We start from the raw sequence: 24,229 nt of genomic DNA, 5'->3' as shown, positions 1-24,229 counted from the left end.
AAAACATCTGTTGCTACAAATTTGCAATCTATCTGAGCACTAAACCAGCCTGCCACAAATAGTTTCCCCTCATTCCAGCTGTTGTATAGAGAAAGGGCCTGAGCCAGGTCTGCGTTATGTCTTCCCTGCAGACACACTGTTAATTCCACATCTCAGTTCTGAACTAATGCCCAAGGTTTGAATACAAAAAGACAGCCACTCATAAACCTACAAGTTCAAAATAACCACCGCGTCAGCCAGAGTCCCATCAATCTATTTTATTTTTTAGTTTGCTTATCTTTGGCACTGTGTTAATCAGTAAATCACAGGGCATTACATATCACCGCTGCTCTTGCAAAACCTTATAGATTATATTGCAGTTGCAATACATATATTTATTACATCTGTACCACATTTAAAAAGGCACCGATGCGGACATTCTGAAGCTCCTACAACCTGAAAATGCAATCTATCAATTATGAAATGACAGTTATGACATTTTTTAAATATAACCTTCAGCAAGAATTACAACAATCTTCAGAAAACATGTAAAAGCTAAAACACGTTTACGTTTAGTTTATCAGTGTCTTCAATTAGTGCTTAAAAGTTGTGGATCAGCTGCAGTGCATACTTAAAACTAAGGCATCACAAGATCTATGCAGTACAGATGAATATATCTCATCACATTGTTTGAAAACGTTTGTCAAATATCTCTTTTTTTTACAGTAGTACTTCTATGGATGTTGATTAACAAAAAGTATTGAAGTATAGTATCCCATTCTGTTGTGCAAAGGATTGAATCACAGTAACAGACTTTCAAGGTCTGCCAATTCTAGCATCCATGCTCCTTCATTATCATTCAGACAGTATGCCTTTCACAATAAAGTTACTTCCATATGTGGCTTGGGGGTCATAGACAGTAAACAATACAGTACTGCAACAAGTTCAAACGTAAAGTCTTTGAACATCTCTTACCTCAGAAAGCCTATAGGGCACGATGAGCCTCTCCCCCACTGTCATCGTCTTCCTGGTAGTGAGAGCGTCAAACAGCATCTCTTCCTTCACCTGTGAAAAACAAAACCATGCTAGTTTAAAGGGCTTTTTAAATTTACAGTACATTACTTCAATAAGGGTGTCCTCTTACAGTATACCAGTAAGCCCAGTTTCAAAACAAGCTCACATACTTTAGAATTTATCAATGACATATTAAAAAAAAATGATATACATGTATATTTACACAACAAAGCATGGAAACATTTTCTTATTCAGTGTTACCACACGAGTCATTTTTCAAATCCAGTGGCAGAATGACTATGTGTTGCTATGCAGATGCTAATCTTCACATAAGGTTTTTCAATTTAAGTTTAAACATTTTCTTTATGTGTTTGTGACAGGGAGACCCCATCGCTGGTTCTTGAGCGCATGTGTGCCTTTATGGAAGCAGCTGGGATGCAACAGGAGACGCGTTGCTAAGCAACTAATTGAGCAGTTTGGCTCGTCTGACACTGAGCTGATTGGGAGGTCTGGATTGGCTGGGGGTGTGCCCAGGGATGCTGCACAGAGCTCAAAAAGCGTCTGCGCTACAGCTACTGCACCGCCATTACTACACAGAGAGAAATTTGGCACTGTGTTTACATCAAGGAGGAGAGCGTCTGTTCCAAAGAACTGCTACACGAAACCCTTCCACTCCAAGACGGTGCTCGTGAAGGCATTGCCCAGCTGAAGCCGTTTGAAAAAAGCTGTTTGAAGAGGCAGGAGTCGCCGTGAGAAGGCCGTGACTCTGGGAGCCCAGATGTAGGTCAGTTTAGGGGATGTTGAGAGGGTAGAGATGGTTTGCGTAGAGTAGTAGGTTCCTGGAGCGGGAAGTATCTTTTTAGCTTTGTTTTGTTTTCTTTATTAAATGTGACACTAGGGCTACCATTGCTAATACCCTAGTGTCAGCGCTTGTGTGCATTAAATGAGCGTGCCTGTGCAGAGTGTCAACACCCAATGCTCTGGTTACTGTTTACAATTGAGACTGCTCATGTGACAAACATATGGACAGATGCTCAGAGACAGATACCAAATACTATTAATACGAAGTTTCATGATAACTAGGACACACGGTTCTTCAGGATATATGGAAACACGTGAAGTGTGACATGCATACAAGTATGACCCCCTCCACTACCATATACCCCAGTTGCAGGGGATTTCATCTCCAGTGGGGGATAAGTAAACCTGCATTACACAGCATTTGGCTTTGATGTAAGGTAGACAGAAAACAAGTACGAGGCATAAAAAGACTTGATGTCAAATAACTTCAAATATCATCCCTGTTATTGACATTTCTGAAATCACAGAATGGTATCCATGCACCAGTTTTGGTACCATAACTTCATACTGAGGTCTAGAATACAGATCACAAACACCAGAAAAAAAAATAAAAATTGAATTTTAAAAACGTACGTGGCACTCGCATAGTTCTGGGAATCTGACTGCAGTTTAACTAGTTTAACTCACACGGCTGGTCCAGCATCAAAGCAAAACTGTGTGGTAACATTATCCTATTACTTGCACTTCTGCCCTTAGATTGAATCATACTTACAGTAATCAGAGCAGATTTTGGACGCAGATCCTTTTCAGACTTGGCTAATAACCCAAGCTGAAAGAGACTGAAACATGTGGACTCGGTGCAGAAATCTGTTTGTACCCTCGAGCTGCTTTTTATTACAAGTCAGGTCTTTGGAATTTAGTTTTACTGATGATAAAAATGTTTTGATTTTTTATTTCATATTGTCCAATTTAACTGCAGTTCCTGATTCAGCTTGAAATGGGACGCCAGAGTCAATACCCATAAAAGGCAACAGAAACAGGTTTTAATGATTGACCAAAGAAGTCAAACTTGTGCTGTCCGCCTTTGTCAGAAATGGCGATGCAGCCCCACACATTCTGTTCCGGGCTCGCACTGCTGTTTGACATGAACACCGCTCTGTCACTGCCTTGCAGATAAGAACCTAAACTCAGATCTATATCTGCCCATTTCCTCCCTTAGAAGATTAAAATCAGGACCGGGTCTACTGAGTCATTGTAACCTGTGCAGTTGTACCACTTTGGAAATCTCAGTACGACTGCTTGCCATTTTGTATGGTGTCAAATTATGACCAGCCCCCTGCTCACATTTTTACTTAAATGTTTTAAATCTGTACAAGTGTTTTAAGGTGAATATACCTCAGGCTTCAACTGTATTTTAGTTCATTTTTGGCATAGTAGTTTATTTTAATATACCTTTTTATGGTTCACATGGACAAAGCATGCAAGTAGAGCATCGAATCGTGGCAGATAGCAACAGTAGCTCATGGGAAAGAGGAATGTATGGTTGACTCCTTATAAATGAGGGGTATGTTCATGGCAGATTCACACTTTTGCTTTAAAAAGATACAAGCAAAATCAATATGCTCTTTTGCTAAAACCTTATTCTGTTCCATAGAATTATAAAAACTGAATGACGCAGATTCAATCGCTAATCCATTCTTTGAAAAAAAATATGATAAGGTCTTTTGGATTTTAAATCTCACACGAGTTGTCCACCTGGACTTTGAAACCAATCATGATAATACAGTGTAATCTGCCATCTAAGAATATTTTTCAGAAAAAGTCTAGCATGTTATAAAGACATGTTCCTACAGACAGAAGATCCTCAAAACGATAAAGTACTGCATTCTATTCCAGTATCTCATCTATTACTTGCTTAATACAACTAATACAGTACTATTGTGCTCTATAAAATACGTTTTCTTAGTTAAAATAATTGTTGAGTCGTATTCATTAAAATCGAGGCTGCCTCTTACTGGCGTGCCAATAACCCTATCCTAAAGCATATCTGGAGCAAATGGAATGTCACTTTGTTCATCTGTGCTCCAGCAGAGTGAAGCCAGTGACTGCTCTGGGAACCTGAAGCCAGACAGCCCTTGATTCTTCTTGATCAGAGAGCTGGATGACCAGAGCTGGAGGAGTGAAAGGGGAACTGGAAGTCATCTGAATGTGGATCAAAGGGAGAATGAACAGACAGGATGTACAGTATAATGCACAGGTTGAAAAGCAACAGAATACTGTTTTCATACCTTTTTAGTGAACCATCTGAAGTTTGACAAAATGTTCACATACTGCAAGTCTATTCATCAAAACAAAATGAAGTAGAGGCATATTCAAGAGCTGGTGTATAGATAGGGTTCAGTGAACTATTCAAAGTTTTAGAGGAACTTGTATTGGGTTGACTATTTCATTGAAACTTCATGAAACTTGTTAATGGTCCAACTTGCATGCTCTCAGTAGCTGCCCACACATTCAGACACAGTTTAATACAGCTGAACAGATAGCAATAGGAATAGTATATACAAGTGTCACATTAAGTGGCAAAGCCTTTGAAACTTGTTGCACAATTAACACATTTCATGAGGATTAAATGAAGAACACCAGTGACTCAAAATACACTACGTTCCTGTGAAAGGTGAGTGGTTTACAATGCTCCCCCTATATAAGCCGGCCCTTTATACTGCAGAACCAGTTATATACTGTAGCGGCATGGTGGTAGCTCCCACATGCCTCATAATGCCAGTCCACTAGCACCTTCATACTTGTTATAAGGTGGAACACAAACAGCATGGTCTTGTAGCTATGGCTCCCCGCTATAGTGTTATAAAAGGGGGAGCACTACTGCATTACAGTATTTTGGTCTAAGTTTAGTTATTTATTTGGAATTTTAAAAAATCTAGTTGGTTGGTTATGCAGTCCGCTTAAATCTCCATGCCAATGGACTTTTTAAAATTATTTTTTACTAATACTAGAGCAAAGGAACGATCCTTTATAAATCTGGCCCAGTGTTCATGCAAATCTTTAAACCAACGCATACAGCTACCCCATGAGCAGATAGCGAAAATCTTTCCACGGTTGAAAGACCAAACCAAAAAAAAAAAAAGAAAACAGCTTATGACTGAGTAATTGAGGCAAATGCATCACATAATTATAATCATTAAATTATATGTTGCATGCAAAATGAATACTTGTGTTACAGAAACTTTGGAAAATATTCTCCATCTATAGGCATACAACTTGTCATATCTTAAGTATTCTAGCTGATCTGAGGGATTTGCAGGGATTACTATTATTTTTTTAAACTATTCGTCAGGAACCATTGGAACTTTTTTTAAAGACTGGATTTAAAAACTACAGAAGTCAATTTTGTGATCAGGTTTCAGGATTCTTTTGTTGTTGTTTGCTGTATTTATTCACCACACTATACAGTAGATTCACTTCCTGTGCAGCAGATAATAAGGACCACACCTGTGCTGCACATAAGGATGGGTCTGAATACCTGATGCACAGAACCGAATCAAAACGACAATTAGGCTTTGAAGACAAATATACATTACAAGTGTACATTAATACTTTGTGTAGTGGTGAGGTTCTTGCTGCTCAAACTGTGCGAAATGATGTTTCTTATAATAAGAGACAACCTGCACAATGTGTATTGAAATGATAAATCAAAACAATGTATCCTGTACTCAGGAACTATTCTAATAACTCATTACCAAACCTTTAAAGGTGATGTAGAAATACAATTCATACCTTATCACACAGCTGAGGAAACTATAGTGGCTGTTATACAGGGCGATTCAGAATTCATTCAACTTTGTTGTCGGGGAAAACTGGAGGGTACGTGTAGGAAAGGAAACATGTCTGACAGAGACACTCTGAGAAGCACCATTTGCCCACGAGAAGGCTGTTCGAGAATGTCGACACTGCAAAGCCATGCAGAATGACAATGTTGCACGAATGATGAATCGCCCTGTATGTACAAGATGGATGCAATCTGTGGGACATCTGAACAGGCAGACGTTCATTCTGATCATGTGCACCAGACTTGTGTTGACCTCAATGTCACATCCATGTGCCAACATGTTTTGATGGAAGTCGCTTAAGTCTTTCCTGGTTTCATTTCACGGTAAAACCTAGATAACCCTCTGCAGTGCTGGGCTACAAAACACCAGGCAAGTGTTTTAATTAATTATCAACATAATCTGTGGATTCAGTACCAGATAGTAAGTTAACTTTGAAGTGCTTGCGATAATACACTTCAAAGTGAAATTAAGCACTTTCTGCCTGGTACCAATGCCAGATAAAACGAGGGAGTACCATAGAGTACAGTGCCTCTGTACTGCTTGTCACTCTGCATAATAACCATTCTAGTGGAAACTCTACTCCTCCTTGTTAACAGTTACCCTGTCAACAGTTAATTTGGGATCGCTGCCTCCACTCATTGTTGGTCACCCAGCCTCCCAGCAACGCTGCTTAGTGAGATCCAACAGCCAGACTGCAGGGTCTGAGTGCTGCTTCACAGCACAGCACAGCACAGCACAGCACATACTGGACATTGTGTGGTTGAAAGAATGTGTGCAAGACCAGCAATGTGAGGTACTGTAACATTGCCAAATCAATACAATGCCTATCAATGCTCTGCCAGGCATGAAAAACAAGTACCACTGGAAATTCAAAAGGAACCAAATAAGGAAAACTTTCCGGCGATTAATGTTTGTGTTATTATATATTTTATTTTTAAAACCTCCACGGCCATATCTTGTCTGCTGATGTTTTTTTTGTTTTACAATGATGTAAGTTTGGTTACAGTATATGTCTCTCACGTGCTAAAAAAGTAAACTCAGGGGGTAGCCTAAATTCTAGGTGGTCTGGTGCCTGGCACCACCTGCTAAAAACATAACTGCTATTTTCCCAGCCTGTTGTAAAAAGAAGAAGTTAGCATGTACTAATATGCTGAAATGTGTTCGAGAGGCTGTATCTTAAACTTTACCATACATCTATGATAAAGTTGTTTTGTATGATGTTGTTTAATCTATCTTGTTTGCAGTTTGTTTTTTGTGGCAGGGAGGAATGGGCAGACTGTAACGATCTGTAAGTTCCCGAGGATACATTTTGCAGTTGGTGAAGGTTGCATGCGCTGCTTCTAAGCAAGGCTTTTTACAAATTAATATCTCTTTTTATTTTTAAGGATTACATTTCAGAATTTTTTTTTTTTTTTTTTTGCTTTTTGAGGCCAGCCATAAGATTCTTTGTACTGTACCCAGCAAGGACATGTTGCAACAATTACTACAATCTCAACAGCATGGAGCTCATACCTCTAGCAACTTCGACACGACTGGCAGTGCCTCAGGGTTACAGATATCAATGGAGTCATCCCGATAGGTTTTCTTCTTGTAACGGATATTCCCTAAGTGCAGGATTGCAGACAACAAGGAGAAGATCCTGTGAAATAGAAGCAGAATTCCAGTTAATCTCACACTTCCAGTGCAGGAGTACCAGACTGTAGCACCATGAATAGAGATACAGGCTGGCTGTGTGGGTGCGTTGTGATTACGGTCTTTAATACACCATTTCCTGTGTTGCCTTATAAAATATCTGTCACTAAATTTACTGAATGTTATGTAATGCAAGTAATGGCTAATGTAATGGTTTATTAAATGGCTGATGTGTTTGGCTTAAGCAGCCCTACAACACAGCCTAGTTAACTCAACTCTCAGAGAGCTTTCATTTGCTTCTATTAGAGCCTGCTAGCTCAGCTGCACATTCTCGTTGGGACTCACTGTTTACGAGTTGCAGGCAGGAACCCCACCATCTCCATGGCCAGCTGCAATCGCTCAAAGTCGTGCTTCAGATCCTCCCCCTCCACCGTGAAACAGTCCTGCTAGTTTCAACAACAGGGATTAATCAGCAACAGCAAAAAACAAAGAGAGACGTCTTAACTGGATCAAAATCCATTCAACTGAGATTTCCTTCAAAATGTGTTTCACATACTGTAACTAAACTGAAGAATGCTTGCAAGACAGTACTGTATCTAAGGGGGCACTGCCCCCCTTCATTTTAATGTATTTTCCAATTCCACCATTTAATTTCATGGACAGCATTAGGTTTTGCCGCTCCTCTATGGTTTACACCATTTCCAGACCAGCATCAATTTCAGTAGGTCACCAATTCAGGTCATCAACGGACGAATCCAAGATTATTACAGTAATATGGGATGCCGCACACAACAAGATCATTTGAAAGCCATTAAAAAGTGGTTGACGTAATTATTGCAACAGCAATAAAAAGCATATTCTTGTATCAACAAATCCTACCACTCGTGTTTTTTGAGAACTCATTAGCTAAAAATTGAACCTAATTAAGAGAACCACGTCAAACACTGACTCACGGCATTTATTATGTTTACACAAAAAAATGAACTGAATGCTACAGAATAAACCAAATGAAATGAATTTGCACATATAAAATGAACAGGGTACGGCATTGCTTCGCATGTCATAAAAGTATTTGCACTGACGTCACTTATTAAACAAATATCGTACCTAACAGTCTGGAATCAGCGATCCTTTATTATCTAAATCGCCTTAATATGGCAGAGCCGTTTATAAAATAAATATGTCAATATGTTCTAAATCAAGTGCAAGGAAGAGTGTCTGGGATATGCAATAAAAAGTGAGATTAAAAACAAACAAACAAGAGAAGCCGTTTGTTTACTGTAGTGGAGCCGATTCAAAACAGAAAACAGTGGATGCAATCCAACATTAAAAATAGCAACTTGTGTCATGAAATGATCTAATAAAAATGTAAGAGCAACACCAACATACTGTAGTGGTAAACCCAATTAAGCATGACTAACAAATGTAGGATGATGCAATATAGACACAGCCAGCATTGTGGAGTGGATAGTGGGATTTCTTTGCCATTTCCATGCTTCTGCTCTATGTTCAGAGTGCAGCTGTTCATATGCATATAACCAGCTTATCAAACAGCACCTAGCATTCTAATACTTCTTATGAGAATGTCTATTAACCTTCCTTCTAAATACGTGTAGGATGAAGGATATATTGCAGCATGATAAAATTACATTTGAAATCAAATCAAAGAGTTTTACATTAAGAGGGCACTAATTATTCAGAAATATGACTAGCATCTGCATATGAATGACATTTAGATTGCAGTATGGGATTAGTAATTAATACTAATAAGAGGTTTTAGATAGGGTTTGACAAGGGGCATCTTTAATAGCTTTGTGCGAGAGAATACAGTCTGGTCATGTGATCACGAGCCTGGTGCAGGTCAAGTGATGATTGCTATGTATGTTTATAAATGTTCAGTGACTACCTCTATATTTCTCTTGCACTCTTGGCTGTGTCAGGCCTGTGATGGAAGCGAGCCAGCGAACACTTAAACATATTATTAAAGTTATTTCATCCAAATAAAAGACAGACACCCTGATATTAACGTATTTGATCTGTTTCTATAGAACCTTTTGTGGTTTAAACAAGTATAACGCTTTGTCATTAACATTCTGAGTGCGAGATCGCCGTGAAATTATAAGTGTAATTGCTGCTAATTGGTTTCAATGAGGACGTGACTTATAAATTACTGTTGGTAATTAAGTACTGAGAGAAAAGAAGTAGTTGAGGGCGATAATGATTCTGAACAAACAGATGAAATCCGCACCAATACTGATACAGACAGCAAGTGAAATTTGAGCATTAATAACCAGGAGTGTCACTGCATTGTGTTTATATTCTTAAACACTATGACAGGTAAGTTAAACAAATAGTAAGAAGCAGCAAAACCATGAGGATTTACATCAGACAACCATAAGAACATAGACCATCAAGTTATTAAACAAAGGACCGTTGTTAACATACTGTGCCGCTGAATTTTACTGAAACCCATTGCGCCGACACGCGAGTCTATTGTCAGAGAAAGATTCAGCAATAACACTTACCTCGTGTTCTTTTTTAGTGAATGAGTCTGTATGATTTGTCAAGGTTAGTGTTTAAGTCAGAACAGCTAGATGATCAAGCATGTATAGATTGAAATCTGGAGTTATAAATTTGCATGCTACAATAAACAGAATCAGACAGGCAAGCCACCCCTACTAAACCTCAATATCAACAAATATGGAGGAAAAAAAAACAAATCATAAAAATAAATAAATAAATAAATAAATAAATAAATAAATAAAAAGGAGGGGAGGGGTGTCCTTTTTGGTCATTTTCTTCCAATATAGTGCAGTACTTTCAGACTAACTTTTTTCTCCTCAATTTAAATTATCCAATCACAGCTCAGAAGAACTGAAGGTCAGTGAACGTCCTCCAATCTCACAACCAAGCCAAATGTCTCCACCCAGGACCTGGCAAGCTACCCGCCCCTGGAGGACCAAATTTGCCTGACAAGTAGGGGCTGCTATAGCTCAGTGAGGACAGACCCGGTTGATTTTTCTTCCCCATCCCGATGGGAGCGCCAGCGCCAATGCAATACTCCCTGTGGCCAGTGACTGCCTGACTGTGCCTGCATACCACACAGTATTAAGTGTAGGCTTTATTATGATGATTAATTATTGCATAATGAAGTGCAACTATTTATAGCTTTTATTAGAAAGTCACTGCTGTATGAGCTGAATCTGCTATATTAAGGATATGTTTTATAGAACTGGTTTATTGAACTCATTAGCCTAGTTTTTGTTCGCTTCCTAATGCATTGGACTATTTCATACATTTATCCACTGGTGACCTGTGTTGTATTTATAGAACAAACACATTAGGAGTCTGCATAACTGTGGGTCTTAATGAGTGTAACATAACGGTTGACTGATACTGTACAATTTCATGTGGTATTTTGTGCTGGTTAGCTAGCAACAGTACAGTATGGTCGAGTCAAATAATCAAGGTTAAAATAGTCGAATAAGTCCACTAGTCGGCACAAGTTTGTAATTTTGTTCCTGAGATCACTGTCACTTTTCTATTCGAGGCGAGTGTTGGAGACCTTTCACAGGACACATGCTATTTCTACTAAACATGCAGGACTAGCACTGTATACATACCGTACGACAAAACAAAATGACCAAAAAGTTGCAGGATCTGGGATTTGAGTTTGACATTAAATATTAAAAAAATAATAATGATCTGGACTTTTTGGTGCTGGTGTGCTCTGAGTAGCACACGCTGATATGAATACTAACCAGCTCGGATTCATAGTAATTTTCCCAGTGCAGTCGAAGGGGTTTCTTTGTCATCTGTAAGTAAGGCAAATGGGGTTAGGCAGCATTCACCAACACAACACTCTCACTCAAATGAAAGGATGGAGCATGCAATTAATAAACTAGCAGCTACAGTAGCAAGCACATGGCCAGCCTGCATTCGAGTCGCCTGAGAGCACATACAAATCAAAAGCCAATTAGCTAATAAGACAATTATATATGCAGTTTAATTTACTATGGGAAATAACCTGCTACTTGTTCATTAGAAATACTAAAAACATGAATCTTGAGACAGTGAAATATTTAAGATATGGGGGTCTACTTAATGTATATATCATTTATAAAAAGTAAACCCTTTAGAATTCAAATGTGTAGTGTATAACACAAATCTATAATAGTTACACCTTACTCTGATTATAATGTATTGTAAATATGCTGTGTTGTACAGCCGAAGTGGTGATAAGCACTGTAGACAAAATAAACAAACAAATAAATAAATAAATAAAACCTGCACTAAGTGGCCAGCTGCACTTCCTACCCAGAACAGATGACTATTTTGAAATGCAAGTGAATGAGAGAGGACCTGAATACGCAGTGACCGGTTAATTGAGGTTTCACTGTGTTTGGTCATTTCCTGTCCCTTGCCCTTGTGTTGTCTGTTTTAATGGATTGCAGTCAGTTGCTTTGCTACTCTGTTAAACACTCTGAGGGACATGCGTGGAGTCAGTCATGCGGCAATGCCGCTTTACAGCATGCATGAAGTTATACGCCAGAGACCCTGGCTTGCAGGCTTGCCAGATGTCTTCCTGAATTAAAAGGACAGGCAGCAAACAACAGCTTTATACACCAACCATACATTCTAACTATATACCAGTATTACAGAAAGAAAGCTCGAAAAAGTAGGCCGATTGTACAGCACACTAATGTTATTGTAATCAGCTTCTTAAATTCTCCAGTGGTTGAGATTATGCTGAGTGGATCTAGGTTATGGCATGTGGAATATACAATGCTTGTGAATGGAATGGGAGTAATGAAGAATGGAATGTGTTTCCTTTGCATGCTTCCCGTTATCCAGCTCAAAACAACTGGTCTGCAGCAGGTCAATGTGACTCTCAACATGTGTCTACTGTAAGCAGCATCCTTGACTGCTACATCAGCTACATCAAAGTAAATTGGTTCTATGCAAAAGTACAGTTTCAGAGATGAACACAGTCATGTTATAGACAGAAACTACATAGAATAATAATGTAACTGCTATTTCCTATAACCAAGTTACTTTTTGGCTAGTTTTATACCATTGTTTCATTCCTCTCAGAAAAAAATGCACAAACTTCAAAATAAGGTCTTCTTTTGTTAAAGCAATTTGCCAATTTAAATTTTACTAACAAAGCATTTAGGTCGCCCACTTTAATAAAAAATACACAAAAAAAGTGAAGATAAAAGTAGTTAAAACACACGTTTATCTTGATAATTTTAGAGCACTGCACTGGAGCAATTGTTTCCAGGTGGTCTAGGTTTAAACTAAGCAGCAGGATGATTCCCTGATGACCCTAACCTGTTGTTTTCATATTACAATCATATGGGTTACGTGCTTAGCAGACAGCACCACTTGTGGTCAAGTGTTGTAACTGTAACCTTTGCCAACACTAAAGATCAAGTACTGTAGCTGCATCTGCCAGCAAACACCAGTGTGCAGTTGGAGATGCTGTACTGCATTCTGTATGAAATGAGATCATGTGTTGAATAAAGTATCTGCAGATCCACCCTGAAAGAGTACAATTGTGATCTGTATTCATGGCAATTCATAGCAACTGGCTGAAATCAGCTGTATATATATATATATATATATATATATATATATATATATATATATATATATATATATTTTCAAGTTTTGGTATCCGAAGCATAATCTACAAGTAGAGAGAAACATCTTCTGTAATTGACAAACCCAGGACTGGAAAGCTGTCTAACAAGGATGAGCAATACTTGAAGATAATATCCTTAAGGATTAGAAAGAAGACAAGCGTTGAATTGACAACAGAACTGGCTGATGGACAACAACACCTGTGCCTTCTGCCAGTTCTGTTGTCAATTCAGTTTAATACTATTGCCTTTTAATACCATAGCCTCTGCTGGCAGGTGGGTAAGCTTTAAAGTGCATATAATGCTATTTTCTAATTTTTTCATTGATGAAGGATGCCTACCTGAATAACAACCTATCTAATAACATTTAAGCGATCTCTGAAAGTATATAAAATGCTCTAAACAAGTGAGGGACATTCAGATATATGTATGTCAAGCATGTGTATACAGGCACTCATTGACACACTTCCAGTGTGCATAATCAAGGACTGTGGTGATTACAAAAACCTATTGACAGTGTTCAACTATCATTAGTTGATGGCTCAGCAGCACACGTCTAATGCTGCATATAAGTAATAAGATGTTAGTGCTAGATCAAGGAACTCCTCTTCTCACAAGCCCGCACCTGATTGAGATAATGGTACTCCTCAGGCTGTTTAAGGTGGAACGCCGTCCTCTCCTCTTCACTCGCTCCTGCCAGCAGGTAGTAAAAGACATGGTAGTTCCTTAAAATACAAAATAAACAAACATGAGTCACTGAGAGACACTTGGAGAATACAGAGATTTAAAAATACTCTGTTGTGCTTAAATACTGGGTTGTGTTTAACTGCACGTATTTATTGCTGTTGCTTCTTGTTTTAATACAGGATCACTTCTCCTTCAGTTATTAGTGTGGAGAGATTACAGATTCACTTCCTTACACAGTAGCTTCCAAATAACCTACATGGTCTACTATAATGGGACATTCATCAGAAGGTACTGAAATACAATACATATCCTGAAACAATATCTTTCAATTCAAACAGGATGTGTTTTGACAAGGCAGTTTGCCGTTTTCTGTGAATGATATTATTAGTCCACATCACAACACAGACCACAGCACAATTGGCAGTCTATGTTTGAGATAGGCCCACGGCTACGAGATTTATATTTAAAAGGTGGTGTCTAATTGTATTGAATCGACGTGCTGTAAAGCAGAGGAAAGGTCATGGCTGTGGGGGAGCCTGCAGCTGCAGTCGGGCTGCCTCTCCCCAAGGGAGTTCCACCATGCGAGTGAAGATAGAAACACTGCGGATAGCTATAAGTCTTAATAACAAGACCCTGTATGAATACCCTTCTATTCCCTGAGATTATTGGTCCCATCTGCTTTGGGGTTTAACCCTTTGTGGTTTGGAGTGTTTATTTATTTATTTATTTATTTAAGACTGAACCTCTTTCTACAACACAGAGATTCCATTGAAACAACCCACTGTGTACCAAGGTGCAATTGCAGTCTTTAAAAAAAGGTTTTATCTGTTATTGTTTTATCTTGTATTAACAACATTGACATTGATCACCTTATTACAGAGTTTTTAAATACTGCAGTATACTACCGCATTACATATTTATTACATCCTGTGCTGTGTGCCAGCTTCACCCATTCTGAACACCATTCTCAATCATCACGCAGTTCCAAGGATTGCCCTTCCCTTCCTTCTGCAAACAGTCATTCAGGTCTCCGCGTCAGTGGTTAATAATGCATTCTCAGGTTGACTGAGCACACAGCACGGCACAAAACAGGAAAAGATGTCAAGGGTCATAGTCATATAAATGTAACCTCGTGGGGTAAATGGAGAAAAAAAAACAAATATGTCATTTTATCAACTAGAAAAAGCTTAATAATGCAGGTTTAAGCAAACTTAATAATAATCCCCACAGTGGCTGGTGGAAACGAATACGAATACAGAGCACAGTGGTCAAGATACCCATCTAAGCATGCGCCTGAGCAAGGCAGTATTGGTAGTGACAGCCTGATGGTCTGTCGGAGTGAATGAGGCTATACCTTAAATGTGCAACGCTAGCAGGAAGAGGTAGTGTCCAATGTTGTTAAGTTGCTAATGCAAACAGGGAAACCAATATAGAAAATGAAACCTTGATGACCTTAATTTCTTAAAGGGTTAGGCAAATTCCTTCTAAGCACTAAAAGTTTGAGTAGAGAAAAACTTTGAACTGGTTTTGTGACCTTGAGAGAAGTCTATTAAAAATCTTAACGAGAGTAGGAAAGCTTCAGGGATTCAGTCACCTAATTGCTTCAGGATAGTTTTTTTTTTTTTTTTTATCTGCACCAATGCTATTGAAAGAATAATTAAAATGTCAGGAACATATTACAATACCTATTTCTGAAATTGAATGTGTACAAACCAGTTTAGCCAGTACTTTCAGGTGATGTTTAAAATCTGATTCAATATTTAACATTTCGTTAATTTGGGCTAATGTACTGTGAATATTCCCTTTAGAATCAATAAAGCCTGCAATACAACAATATATTGATTCAGTACTTGATGCACACATTCAAAACAGTTACAGGTGATCTACTTCCCTGAACTTCTACCGGTTGTTTCTTAGCTGTATTAAAAATGACAGTATCTATATACAAATCTAAAATAAGAAAAACCTTCCCTATGTCTACTTTTCAGCAAATAAAACACAAAATGTATTGCCAGTTAAAACAAAGCAATCATATCCCTCAAGTACAGACACATACTGTATTTAAAAAGTGCCGAAAGTGGTAACTATAAGATAGCTATTCTGGAGACCAGATTGTTACCAATTTTCATCGTCAGCTTCCCTAATCCCTGCAGGAATTACAGTCTGCAGATCACGTATCCCTGCAGAACAGTATAAACTCCTTGTCAAATCAGTGCCACCCTGTCTGCCCTGTGATGGGAACACAGCCTATTCACTGTGCAATGGCAGGAGCATTTAGCTTTTTGTCCAGCACCAGTACATGCATTAGGACTGATTTCCTAAGTCACATATATTTTTGTACGGCTAAATCATAATACTATAGAATACAATATTCCAGAAAGACCACCTTTATTAATATTGGGATTACATGCAACCTGGATTTACCAAAATACAAACATTGTACTTTTAATAATATATGCGCCAACACATACATCATTGGGTTATATATCATAACCCTGGTTCCCTGAAATAGAAATGTTATGTTACCGATTGGGACATATTGGGATATACCTCTCTGTAGCCTGTATCCCACATCGGTAATGGAATAACCTTTTGCACTTGAAAAGGGAACTACAGATTCCAAGGTATCAGGCTATTTAAACATTCTTAACAGATCCTGTTCACTTAGGTCGCTTTAAAATTGTGTTTTTTAAAACGCTGACGCTAAACTGTTTGATGTTGGAAGGGAAAGTCAGTAGCGCAGGTTTAGCACTTTAAACAAGATTTACAGACTGGCACAGACTGGCACTGATTGCAAGGCATCACAGAACAAAAAGGTACCATCACCTGTGGAGCAATTTGACAAAGATGAGCTAAATAAAAAAAAAGGCTTTTCAAAAATTCCTCCAAATGGTAAATGTTAAAGAGCTTCAAATGTCATTGTACTTCCACATTTCCCTTGTGTTTTTATGACCTTTGTTATCATTGGTTCTGGGTCCTGTTGTCTAAACATTCATAATAATCTTGATTTACCTGGCTTTGAACTTGCTTTGAGCTTGTCTAGCATTTAACCAACTTACTCACTGCATTTAAACCATGTGACCTTTTAACTCTGCTGGCCTGCACGGAGTAGGTGGGACCAGCCAAGTTGAGAAGCTACATTGTCACATGATTGAATACAATGAGGAAGCATGTTCAGTCCTAGGCAGTATTGTGCTGACAAGTGCACAGACAGGTAAACAAATGTAGAGGAAAATGATAAATGGATTATAACTGCACATTGCGTCAACAGAACTGACAACCGCTCATTATATAAAAATAAATAAGGTGGCATTAGAAGCTACTTCGTGTTAAAGCTCAGAACAAAAGGCAAATAACCAAAGTTATACAGGCAGGTTGTCAATTGATTTGAGCAAAACAAATTTACCAAGAATCCCACCAAAGCTTTATATTTTTTTCTCCACAAGGTAGACGTTAATACCAACTAAATCTAATGTTATTTGCCAAATCACTCCAACATCTCTTGACAAGCAGAGAGGTGTCATTTTTTTCTAGGCCTTCAGTTAACGCTCTAATTTGCCAGGACAGGTCGATATGGTAGAATATCTCTACCATAATCATCTCATAACAAGCAGCAACCCAAACCTTTGGTAAAAAGGTTCTGTTTTTTTTTTTTTTGCTTCAGTTGCTTTTTTTCTTATCTCTTTGGAAGTGTACATAAGAGTACTGGTTCGAGCCTTGCCCAGTATAAAACTGACAGAAAGCCAATACAAATCAAAACATTTGTATCTTACCGTTCATTGTGCTCCTGATAGACCAGTCTTGATTTTTCCAGCAAATATTTCTCTACGTAAGCTCTAGAAAATATAAGACACATTGATCAGCCTTGGGGAGCTTTTGTTATGAACACAAGAATGCACTCCTATACTGTAAGCTCTCAACTGAAACAACTTCTTAGACACCTTTAATGAAAGGTCATTTGTTCTGCTACTAACAGTTATCAATACCTCTGTGTAGCTATGTGTTTATGTATGTGTGTATGTATGTATGGGCCTTTTCACATATGGTTAATTTCTAAACAAACAGAACTGAAGTTACTTGGAAACTAACTCTAAGAAGGATAAAAACAAACTCTGAAAGGGTCCAAGTTATTTTGTAGCATTCACATATCCTTCCAAAACAAACCAAACCACACTCAGTTTGAAAAACATCAACCCACAAGTCTGAATGCATCCTATGAACCAGTTTGTTACCATCTATGTACCACTATGTATCTGTGTGTTAATCAGAATATACCACACTGCACTGCTAGGTATGTGGCTACTACTACTACTACAACAATTTATGCATAACACACAGTCCTAGATGAGAAAGCTCCTCCACTATAACACACACACAGTCCTAGATGAGAAAGCTCCTCCACTATAACACACACACAGTCCTAGATGAGAAAGCTCCTCCACTATAACACACTCACAGTCCTAGATGAGAAAGCTCCTCCACTATAACACACTCACAGTCCTAGATGAGAAAGCTCCTCCACTATAACACACACACAGTCCTACATGAGAAAGCTCCTCCACTATAAAACACACACAGTCCTAGATGAGAAAGCTCCTCCACTATAAAACACACACAGTCCTACATGAGAAAGCTCCTCCACTATAACACACACACAGAGTCCTAGATGAGAAAGCTCCTCCACTTACCCCCTGACTGTGCCGGTCTCATGGTAATTCACTTGAATGAACTTGCCAAACCTGCTGGAGTTGTTATTGTGAGCCGTCTTTGCGTTTCCAAATGCCTGTTAAGAAACAAAAAAAAGTGTGGGTCAGAAAAGATTCAATCAGATTAAATAGGGGTTAAATATACTTCAGGTATTAACATTTTCTTTTCTCTGCTTTCATCAGCATACATTCAGATGCTTTGCAGACCCCTCCACGTAATCGCGTCAGTATGTGTGCAATATATTGTACGTACGCAGGTCAGGTGGCAAAAGATACCTATCGGAACATGCTGATAGATATCGGAACATGCTGACAGATATCGGAACATGCTGATACATATCGGAACATGCTGATAGATATCGGAACATGCTGATAGATATCGGAACATGCTGATAGATATCGGAACATGCTGATAGATATCGGAACATGCTGATAGATATCGGAACATGCTGACAGATATCGGAACATGCTGATAGATATCGGAACATGCTGATAGATATCGGAACATGCTGATACATATCGGAACATGCTGATAGATATCGGAACATGCTGATACATATCGGAACATGCTGATACATATCGGAACATGCTGATAGATATCGGAATATGTTTGTATTGCACTGGTTTATTTTAACAACACAAAGTCAACAATTAAAAGATACAGTATGTCTGGTAATGTACAGTTCATACCAGACTTAGGCTATGTACATTCAAGAGCTTTACAATAAATGTCACAAAACTTAAGTAAGCTGAACCTCAGCTATATAATCTCTATGTAGTACAAGTTCCAGTTCTGAGAACGCATTATCAGTTCAATAATTAATATACATACATTTAAGTAGTGCATACCACTTTTACAGGTGACGTAGAGAACACCATAGGTAGGAGCAAGCTTAATGCTCGCGCCCCAGGTTGAAATTTGCAGTCAACTGATCTGCAGTTGCTCGCCTGTTTTGCCTTGCAATTCGAATTAATGCACGGATATCACGATCCTGGAGTATGCGCTTCCGTCCACTGTTGCCCTTTACTGATGATGTCTTTCCCTCAGAGTTCCATGCCGACATCACCTTAGACACATAATTATAGGCAACCAGGCCTGTCCAGTATTTTTATACATGACCCTAAGCATGCTGTGATGATATTTGCTTAATTAACGCATGAGCCACACCTGTGTGGAAGCCCTTGCTTTCAATATACTTGGTGTCCCTCATTTACCCTGGTGTTTCCATTTTTCTGTCCGCTACCATATATATATATATATATATATATATATATATATATATATATATATATATATATATATATATATATATATATATATATTAGTAGTAGTAATTGACTTTCTCCAAATCCAGACACATATTATTGCTCTTAAAGTGTAAAGAAATAAAATGATACTGTGTATGCAATTCAATGCAATTTACAGAAGGGTGGTTTGCTGGCATTAGGCACGGTATACTATTCGATACCTCAGACGGTCGTCACAGCTGTGAGAAATAAATGAAAAATAAAAAACAGCACCGCAAGCTTTGCATAACCCATTTTAAGTTTAATTTCAATGGGCAAAGCTAAATCATCTGTCTGAGCTGAGAAACACTCAGTTTCAATGTAAAGAAAGTTATGATTCAGAGGAAATAAACTCCCGGTTTTAAGAGTTATTCACAGGGCCACAAAAATCCAAAAACAAACTGCTCAGTTTATTTTATTGAGCAACACGACTGCTTGTTCCCGTTTGTATTTTTAAACATGTTACTTTATCATTTTTACAAAAATGTACCATAATCTTGTACAGTTTTACACTGAATTGTGACTGCAGCAGCAAAATCACAAAGTCTTGATGCACTCCAAACACTACTGTACAGTTTTCATGTCAGTTTTATTTTAGTTCTAGTTGATGAGAACCAGGCTGAGACCAGGAGAACTTCATTTCATGTATGTTTCCACAACACCGTATCTGGAAATCACTCTTCAAGAACAGGCTGTTCCAATGACCTTCCTCCCTGCCCTTGTTCAAGGCAATACAGTTTACAGTAAAGCACAGAATACACAAATAACTTCTTCACTGCAAAATCACACAAGACTAAGTCAGAATGCAAGGTGTATACAGCCCCAGACTGATATGACTGTGTAATCTAAAAGGATGAGAAGCAGATGGATTGGATTTAGATACGCCAAGAAAAAAAAAAAACATTCTGAGGTATGATAATATTTTGTTAAAAGCTTGAATTATACTTTAAGTGTGGTGAACATAATCCATTTGCTTTTTAAAACTCAATGCTTCAGTCCTGAACTTTAAAACAATGGATTCAAAATGGGTTATACCCAGGCACTGTAAATTTTGGCAAATCCACTTAAAAAAAGGCACTTTACCTTTCTTCTTACCTAGCAAAGTAGACTTGCACGACGCAAGAGCAAAAAAAAAAAAAAGTATTCTGCGCGACTACAGAAAACATGAACTACAACTAAAAGAAATATGAAGTGACAAGAACATTTTTCATTAAACTTATTTTTATTATTCTGCAGCAAAACATCACGGAATAGCATTTTTGGAAATACCCAAAGCATCCCAGTCAGTGGTGGAAGAGGAGCTCTGTGTGTGCTAATACCGACTACCCACAGGAGCGACGAAGGCTGTGTTTTAACAATTACCACTCTCTGCCACTCACAGCAACATACAGCCCGCTGGTTAGGACACAGGCCGTATATCTAAATTAACTGGAATAGGTCAATATTGCCATTGGCAAGAGATGAAAGGCAGGCAGACGCACGCTAAACAGTGCCAGCGTGCTGCAGCCCTAATTCCCCCCGTGTGTGTTGATATTCAGGGTCACTCAGGGAAAGCCTCAGGCACTCGCTGTTTGAGATCAATGGTTCAATAAATATTGAGCAGGGCTAAAAACCTTGTGCTCATCCCGTATCCTAATCTGCCTCTCTGCAATGCAATTTGTAGAGTCCCTGTAGAGAGGAATACGGAACACATTCAGTTATGTAGTTCATCATACACTGTGAAGAAACATTTTTATGAGAAAAACTTGTAACGGTTTTGCAAAGCCCGGAAAAGCTAAAAGAGCTTCCCTGGGAGTACAACAGTCTGTTTGTAAAACCGAACACTGCTAGAAATCCGTAGCAGACACATCGGCAGCCCAAGCTTTTCATAATAACGGGCCTATCCTAACACAGCCTGTTCGGAAAGTCTTGGGTTTGCCAGCAGTCCGATACAGATTTACACATAAGAGTGCTAAAGCATCAGGTTAGGCTCCTCCTGGCTCACACTCTACTGTAAATGCCTGTGCTGGGTTTACTTGGAATACTTTTTTTTTATTATTATTATTTGTTTATTTAGCAGAAGCCTTTATCCAAGGTAACTTAGAGAGACTAGGGTGTGTGAACTATCCATCAGCTGCAGAGTCACTTACAATTACATCTCACCCGAAAGACGGAGCACAAGGAGGTAAAGTGACTTGCTCAGGATCACACAATGAGTCAGTGGCTGAGGTGGGATTTGAACCGGGGACCTCCTGGTTACAAGCCCTTTTCTTTAACCACTGGACCACACAGCCTCCTTACAATTGTTACAAGATATCACATTATTTTTACATACAATTACCCATTTATACAGTTGGGTTTTTACTGGAGCAATCTAGGTAAAGTACCTTGCTCAAGGGTACAGCAGCAGTGTCCCTCACCTGGGATTGAACCCACGACCCTCCGGTCAAGAGTCAAGAGTCCAGAGCCCTAACCACTACGCCACAATACTCAATAAAATAATATATTTTTGCTAGCCACCATACAAATAAACATATTGGGCTATATTCAACTGATTTAAAACAGCAGCAGATCTACAGTAAATACCGGCATCATTTATTATTATTATTATTATTATTATTATTTTTTTTTTATTTTTCATATTTCCAGAGACAAAAATAACTACTAAAAAAAGCTACTATTAAAATGTGTTGTCCCACATGTTCTGTGCATAGAATGACATCTGTACATGGGATAAGATGTAATTCTGACAAATCTGAAAACAGTGATTTGTAGATTTTCCGTACATGATCAATAACAGTTTATATCAATAGGGAAGCAGACCTGCATTACACATTGTATAATTCAAGTTTTAAAAGTCCTACTAAAAGGTCATTTCTGTGCAATTACAGAGTTTTAAACTTCACAACAGGCTCTCCTTAGTACACCCTGTACCCAGAAAAATAAAAAAAAGGCAAGATTCAAAACAGCAGTGAAAAACAATTCTACCTCGGCCCTATTCACAAAACTCTAAGAACGGGGCTGCAATATGTTTTTATGCAAAGTATTACAGTAGCTAATCTTTATATTCCCATAACTACTGTAATTCACATTCTCATAGTTTGTAAAAAAAAATAGCTGAAGTTGTTCACTAAAACAAACAGTCTGTTCATAAAAAACACAACCCAACATATAATATAGATATTCGAGGGAAGTTCACGTCGCTCTCATGTACATGAAAAGAAAGCCTTTTCTGAAGATCTCTCCTCAGTTTGGTTACAGCCTTCCTAACCAAACAGAATGCATCAGCACCCAGGCACGATCATCAATTCCCATCATGAACACCAGTGGGATGTTTAACTGAAACTCTCTGAAATTGGTTCATACAATTACGATTAAATGACAAACAAGAACACACAGTCACGCAAAAGATTTCTGATGCAATTCAGTCCTTGGGCGATGTGAAGTATTGTGGGAAAACTTGAATCCTCTTTAATCCCAAATCTTTCAATAAAAGTGTAGGGCTGCTTATGAATCAGAAGAAAACCTGGAGCAACATTGTGCAATTACTGCTGGGACAAAAAAGACCTTTAATATACAATATAAAGGCTCAAAGCTCCTCCGCAGATTGTTATCAGTCATTGGTTAACTGCCACATTGTCGACATTCTCTTTTTCATACTCATGCGACTCCAGATGAGTTACAGTAACAGCATCAGGTCATTTTAAACATGTGCTGGGAAAGTATGCAATTACAGAGAACCCATTTCAAATGGGGATTGTCATTCTAGGAAGCAAATCAGTACCATGCCATATTAAAATGAGCAGTCTTGAAACAGAGGGGTCATTTATTATACCAAACTGTGACACAACAAAGTACAAAACTGAGCAGAAACAAACACATCAGCATCTGGCAGCTTGGCCTTTTACATCATGCAGGGCCTGAACCCGTGCAGGTCATGGAATCAATGAGATTCTGTATTAAACTCTGGCCCAGATTTTTCCATGAGTTTTGACTGCAGTTCATTCACATTGACTTTTCATGTTGAGTTGATTTGGAATAAAAGCTCAGTTTTGGATTCTTGCATGTTGGATGAAGATTTGGTGCACTTTGAAACGATTCATAGATTGGTTTTGAATAAAAGTTCAGCTTCAAAATCAGGATTTTTGCTTTTTTTCACTGCGTTTTAATTCTTTAACAAATAGGATAAAGCAAAGGCAGAATACTGCATGCATGAAATGAACAGGTATAAATTCTACTTTTTATTCACAATCTCATCTCATTAATTTACTCCAACAGTTTATCGTTCTTTTTGGATTGTCCTTTCGTTATAACAAACCCCTTAATATAAGAAACAAAAAGAAACAAAAGACCCCAACAGGTTTGTTAGAGCGAGGGTGTGCTGTATTTCAGATAACACTATTTTTGGGGGTGCTCATGTTAATATGGCAGAGCACTGTATTATGTTGGGATCCCCTGTATATATATAACTGCACAGTGCAATGAGGATCTTAATACATTGTAAACTATTGTATTTGAATACTGTATTCGATCAATTAAATTAAAGTATTTAAAGAAGACTATAAATACACATTATTGAACATGTGTATGATGGTTAATAATGGTAAATGACTGCTTCACAGAAACCATTTAAATCTATTAAAATGTAGATTTA

At 38.2% G+C, this 24,229-nt stretch overlaps 1 protein-coding gene across 10 annotated transcripts in view; it reads right to left on the bottom strand.

The window, feature by feature from the left end:
* LOC117429076 (unconventional myosin-IXAa-like) overlaps positions 1-24,229 on the bottom strand; it is a 165,929-nt gene that overhangs the window by 60,792 nt on the left and 80,908 nt on the right. For 7 of the 10 annotated variants that reach the window (XM_058998519.1, XM_058998512.1, XM_058998516.1 and 4 more), the window contains exons 3-9: positions 18,292-18,386; positions 17,377-17,439; positions 13,542-13,641; positions 11,033-11,086; positions 7,617-7,717; positions 7,152-7,278; positions 955-1,044 (exon numbers count right to left, since the gene is read on the bottom strand). In XM_058998519.1, the coding sequence (XP_058854502.1) occupies positions 955-1,044; positions 7,152-7,278; positions 7,617-7,717; positions 11,033-11,086; positions 13,542-13,641; positions 17,377-17,439; positions 18,292-18,386 (630 nt within the window). The remainder of the gene's footprint in view (positions 1-954; positions 1,045-7,151; positions 7,279-7,616; positions 7,718-11,032; positions 11,087-13,541; positions 13,642-17,376; positions 17,440-18,291; positions 18,387-24,229) is intronic. The other 3 variants (XM_058998515.1, XM_058998521.1, XM_058998517.1) reach the window with 2 other exon arrangements.

Source organism: Acipenser ruthenus, chromosome 24 (genome assembly GCF_902713425.1).
Source record: "Acipenser ruthenus chromosome 24, fAciRut3.2 maternal haplotype, whole genome shotgun sequence".
Taxonomy (NCBI): Eukaryota; Metazoa; Chordata; class Actinopteri; order Acipenseriformes; family Acipenseridae; genus Acipenser; species Acipenser ruthenus.
Note: the sequence above shows the minus strand (reverse complement) of the source record. Positions and strands in the feature narration are given on the sequence as shown.